Source organism: Frankliniella occidentalis, unplaced genomic scaffold, assembly GCF_000697945.3.
Source record: "Frankliniella occidentalis isolate FOCC.00 unplaced genomic scaffold, Focc_3.1 Scaffold17, whole genome shotgun sequence".
Lineage (NCBI taxonomy): Eukaryota > Metazoa > Arthropoda > Insecta > Thysanoptera > Thripidae > Frankliniella > Frankliniella occidentalis.
This window is the reverse complement of record NW_026267147.1, coordinates 2,075,501-2,081,338: the sequence shown is the minus strand read 5'-3', so window position 1 is coordinate 2,081,338 and position 5,838 is coordinate 2,075,501. Positions and strand designations below refer to the sequence as shown.

General features: G+C 55.2%; 1 protein-coding gene across 3 annotated transcripts in view; it reads right to left on the bottom strand.

Annotated features, from left to right (window-relative positions):
• LOC113215508 (MOXD1 homolog 2) overlaps nt 1-5,838 on the bottom strand; it is a 481,769-nt gene that overhangs the window by 61,271 nt on the left and 414,660 nt on the right. For all 3 annotated transcript variants that reach the window (XM_052264209.1, XM_052264207.1, XM_052264208.1), the window contains one exon: nt 4,249-4,428. In XM_052264209.1, the coding sequence (XP_052120169.1) occupies nt 4,249-4,428 (180 nt within the window). The remainder of the gene's footprint in view (nt 1-4,248; nt 4,429-5,838) is intronic.

Here is a 5,838-nt window from a genome sequence, read left to right as displayed (position 1 = left end):
GCCTTAGGGCGCAACAGCCGCGCACCCGCTGCAGGCTGGTCTCCGTCTCTACCACCCCGTTCAGCTAACCTCTCCGACGCCCACCCCCCTCTCTCTCTCTCTCCTAGAAGGTTCCTATTGATAGCCCTCCCGTGACGTTCCGCGCGACCCAAAACTCGGAGTAACGAAGTTGTTCATGAATAAGTCAGCTTATAGCTCCCGACAGGTGGATATTTAACAGGTTGTCAAGTGTTTTACCCCTAAGGTCCCAATCTATCTACAACCCTCCTCCTCCCTGAAAAAAACAAACGTTCTTTACCTCTCTCCCATGCAAAAGAAACGTTTTCCCTCCATCCTTTGCTTGTCGTGTCCCCAGTGTACCAGGCGCTGCGGCTTTACTCGGCCCATTACCTGCAATCGCCTTAAATTAAAGTAAAAGAGGTGGGCGGGGGAAGTGAGTGACGGGCCCGCGGGCTCCTGGAGGCCCTGGAGGCGCCCTAGAGGGATCGGCAGGAGAGGGTTGAGCGAGGCGGCGGGCGAATGCAGATAAATCAGCAGCAAGAAGAAGGAGGAGGATCGGAGCAGAGGGGGAGAAGAAAGTAAGTCATGTAGTCAAGATAGTTAATGGAGATGATCAGAGTAAAGAGGGATGGGGGAGGGGGTGGGAGGATATGATTTACCTGAGCCGCAGATGCGTGCAGAGGCAGAAGCGCCCACTCCAGACCGGAAACGAGTCCAACTACTTGATTCAGAAAGATACCCAGGAACACGTTTCCACTACTTCCTTTTGAACTCCGAGCAGAGACTATAGCGTTATACTTTTTTCTAGAAAATTTCACAAATTTTAGCAAATAGTTAGGCAAGGGGTGCGTGCGCAGAGTGAGTTGGGCCGAATTTAAGGGAGGCCCCGGCCAAATAAGCGCCGCGGAATTTGAAGCGACGCGGAGGGTTGGTTTAGTTAAGGGGTGCAGTAGAAAGGGGCTGGCTTCATATACGGTGCAGCCAACCGAAAATGCGCCGCGCTACGCCGCCCGAGCGCTCCGGGGCAGAGTGGCCGCGTCCGCGGTGGGTGCCCGCCCTCTCCACGTCTCCTAAAGGACGGGCGGGCAAAAGGCTTTCGGAGGCAGCCGCGGCAAGGACGAGAGGAGGAGGTGGTGGGTGAAAAAACAAAGGACAGGGTAGGCACATCAGGAGGGGGCGGAGGGAGGAGACAGAGAGAGAGAGAGGAAGTGTAAGATATGCAGAGTAGCGCTTCTGTCATTAGGGCTGCTCCCAGAACATACGCACAGGCAGGCACACATGGCGCCGTCACACACACACACACACACACGCAGAGTCTTGCCGATTGTGCCGGTGTTTCCCCCCCCCCCCCCCCCCCGTCTTGCCGCTCCGCCCTTTCGTAGCCACGTGAAGCCAAAGAGTAATTGGCGCCACCGCGAGCGCTCAGGGCGCAGAGAGTGGCAGAGAGCCGCGCGGAGGGCCACACGGAGGATCACCACGAACAGCTGATCGAACGTTTCCATCTAATCTCAGATATTTCACTTTGAATTGACGCAAACCTACGCTCTTCTACAAAAGCTATCATGGGTCATTCACATTTTATTTTCATTTTTAGTACTTGCCCTCCAAGTGAGTCCCTCTCCTTGAGTTCTCCTCCAGGACTTCATCTGGGCCCCCTTGTCCCGGACTACCCCGCCCCGCCGCGAGGCGCCCCTCGCAGCCAAACGCCACCTAATTCGCATGAGAGTGGGATGCCGTTACCGGCCGTGGAGGGCTAAGGGTCGGCCAAAAGGCCAAGACCAATAACGTGCACCGAGGAGTGACCGCGCGGGCCAGCTCGGTCGCCCCGGCATCGGGGGCAGCCAAATCGAGTTATAAGCCGCCCTTTTGAAGATCGCACCTCTTTCCGGATCAAAGGACCCAACTCGGGCGGGGCGGCCGGATAGGGACCCTCCTCCGCCCCCTCCTCACATGTGGTCGGCGCGAAAGTACAGAGAGGGGGAAAAAACGAATTTCAAAGGCGGCGGGGCGTATCTGCAACGCTAAGTCTACACGGGCTAAATTAGTAGGCGAAAGAAGGCGAGGGATAGCGGGGGAGGAAGAGAGAAAAACGAAAACGGTCGAGGGGGATTACTTTCGCGCAACGAACAAGTCGGTTCGAGTTAATTTTTTCCCCGTTCTCCAGAGAGGAGGACTCCTCGGCTCAGCTCGACCGGCGGCGCCGCGACGCGAGAGAGGAACGGCCTTCACATGTCAAGCGGGCACATCTTGGCAGGCTAACCCTTCTGTAGCCCTCCAGAGTCCACCGCCGGGGGGCCGGGGATGGGGATGGGAGGGGGGGGGGGAGGGGGCAAGGGCAGGGGTCCCAGCGCAGCCCAGCCATGCATACCGCTATCGAGAACAAACACTGGCAAGTCGGGCCGAGTCAATAGTCAGTCGCCCCCGGCGTTTATCTGAGCGTTGCCTTCAACTCGGCGGCACAGCGTGTCGACGTCGATGAAATGAAGAGAATTCTGTTTAAAAAGAAAGAAAGGTTTCCGCGCCCCCTCCCACTTGGTCTGCTCTAGGAAAACAAAATGTTTCCAAGTACGGAGTACTAAGAGAATATCTATCTTCCATACTTTTGTCACCCTAAGTAACCCATACCATATATAAGGGGTTTTCAGTAAAAACTGCACCAGTGCAGACCTGTCCCGTACTTGTACACACTTGTTTTTCAAAAGTTAAATACCTCACAACCAACTCATTTTCCTCTAGGAAATACATCAGGTTATGATTCGCCAAGAGCCTGCGGTTATAAGCCTAGTTCGAGCCATGTTGAATCTCGAACCCTTTCGCGTGTAAACAAGTGACAAACAAATCACGTCCCCACGCCTCCAGCCAATCATATCGACGTGGAGGAGAGGCGTCCTGCCCTGCGTCAGCCGGGCTCAGGGGGGCCTCTGGGGAATGCCTATACGGGCGCTGTGTGTGTGTGTGTGTGTGTGTGTGTGTGTGTGTGTGTGCATAGGTGGGCAGAATTCCGCCCCACTGCCCCTTGCTAGCTGTATGGATATGGTCGGACGGACGGACGGACGGACGGGTGGACGGGTGGATGTGGGGATGATGGTTGGGGGGGGGGGGGGGGGGGGGGTCGATGGATGGATGGATGGATGGATGGCGACGTATTCGTCCACGAAATGCGGACGTTGGTGAATATGCATGCATCGCAGTAGGGCAGACAGGGACACAACCCTTCAAAGTGGGAAGGGACGGAGAGAACAACTTATATATATATTTGTGCGCCTCGTGGTCGAGAAAACTGTCTCGCCTATTAGCATACAAATTAATTTGCACCCTGGTCTCGGGGGCGCCGCGCTGCCACCCGCACTGCCGCCCGGCCCGCGGCCCCACGCCCGGAGGAGGCCCCGGGGAGCCCCACTGTATCGGATGCACACTCGAGCCTGCGGAGCCTGCCCGGTTATTTGACTGCTGGAAGGGGGAGGAACTGGCCTGCTCGGCTTGGCTTGGTGGGGCACGACTGCCTGGGGGACGAAGGGATATTACAATTCGACAAACCTTATAGTACACCGCCTGTGCGGGTCATGAGGAATGCAGCACTGTTTTGACAGGAGTTTAGCAACTTGATGTGCACAAGAAGTGTCGTATTGCACACATTCTGCTCTCATTGGACAGCAAGGGGCAGGATGTGATACGATAACAGAGGACGTGTGTCTGACCGCGCTCAACCCCCAGCGCCAAACGGGAATAAATAAATAAGCCAACAACTCTCCACAAAGAGCAATATTAAAGGGCTGCTCCCTTCCCGTCCCTTTCCCACTCTCTCTCTCCTCTCTCTGTTATTTCGGAGGCAAACAAACGGAAAACTAGTGGGAGTTTATTCGGCAAAGATGCGGGACGGGGCGAAACGCGAGGGAAGGGAAAAGTTGCCGGCTCTCTCTGTCTGTTTTGGACCACAACAGTCGGACGGAAGCGCGGCAGAACTTGCCTCCCTCCCAATCAAATCAACTAAATCATTCCTAGACTGCGGCTCCGCGGAGCGATTTAAAATGTGGCTTGTGTTGCTCGCCTGGTAATTGCATCGCCTCACAGGGAGCTGCTCTGAATAATTCGTTCTAAGGATACAGACAGAACTCGCTTCCCCCTTTTACTGCCACAACACTCTCCCTCAAAGAACGACACCTTTTACCGTCAAAGAACGAAAGAAGCAACCTGTCGGTGAAAGCTCAAAATACATCACAATTTCGTGCACTGCGCTACAAAACTCACCTGTGGGTTCCGCAGGTCCCAGACGAGCGTGTCCCTCGGCAGGGGGTCCTCCTTCGGGACCCTCTCGAGCAGGAACACGGAGCGCGAACCGCGCTGCGACCCGTGGTAGGGCAGCGGCTCCGACCCAGACCCCGTCAGGTCGCGGTCGTGATAGGCGTACAGCATTCGCACCGTGTCGTTCTGAAAAGAGGGAAAACGAGGAGAAAATTAAACGAGCCCTGTGAAAAGCGGAAGCAAGGGAATTTAAAAAGTGACAACATTCCAAAATACAACAAAATACAATGTGCTAGCTGGAATGCAAACCAGCGGGGGTCATAATTGAATGTCTAAAAGCAGACACAATGCGCCCCCTGGACCTCCCGTGTATCTCCCACACGACCCTTCACGTTATCAATCAGTAGGTCTCCAACTTGTTGAACTGCACACAACAGTGTGCAACGCATGCGGTGATGAAGAGGCATTGGGCCCCGTGCCAAAGTCGCGGGAAAACGGCGTTAAGTTATTGATGGCCCTCGGACCCCCCTGAGTGCCATGGAGTGCGGGGGTGGCGGGTGTATCGTACGGGCGAGCCAGGGCCCGGCGGGGCGTGGTGGGACTCGGTGGGGTTGGGCGGGGCGGGGTGGGCTGGAAGGGCTAAGGGTTTCGCTGGAGGCTCAGGGGGTCTCTGTCCACCGTTATTGACCGAAAAGGATGGGTTACTTTGCGGGTAATGAGGCGAAATGGGGATTGAGGATCGAGTCCCTTGGCGCCCCCACCCTCCCTTCCCCTTCAATCCTCCCTCTTCTTCCTCTGTCTTTCTCCCTCTCTCGCAGCATGTTTTAGGTCGCATAACTTAACGTGTGCAGCAACAAATGACGACGCTTCAAAAAATAATCTTTTAATTTTTGAAGTAGGCCTGCCAAGAAGAAGAGACAAGTAAGAAAGAGACAGGAGAGGAGACGGAGGAGAAGAAATGGAGGAGAAAAATGGAGTGACAGAAACTCGTCGAGAAAGACGGCCTGAGGCTAGGGCCGGACAGGTGGTGGAGGGGGATATATGAGAAATACAGCAAGGGTCCAACAAGGTGATAGGCATGTGCGAGTGTGACAGAGAGAGGAAAAGTGGGAGGAAGGGGGTGGAGATTGAGGGAGTCTGACGGAATGATACGCTCCGAACGAGATCGAACCTGACGTTTGAGACAGGTGAGGAGAAGGCATTTGGCACGATTCCCTTTCGCTCCACCCTTTCCTCCTCGCAAACCTCTTCTAATGCCCCCGCCCCCCGTTCTTGCTCCTCCTGAAGCAGACCGATCCCCAAGTGGATTTAGGATGAAGGGGAGCACAAGATCCTGGATCCATGTCGCTACATGCCCCTCTCCTCTCTTTTCTTTGCGTCGTGTGGTGAGGTAAAGGGTGTAGGCTGCCCCAGTATCCGTCTGAACCGGAGACTGGAACCGAGGGTCGCCGAAAACCATGTGCGATACTTCACTGTTTAAACATATTGTTGCTCGGTACAGTACGCAACGCAGTCCATCGAAGTTAAACAATATCGCACCAAGCAAATGCGCGCTGTTAAGTACGCTGAGTCAGAGTACAAGACCCCAACCTCATG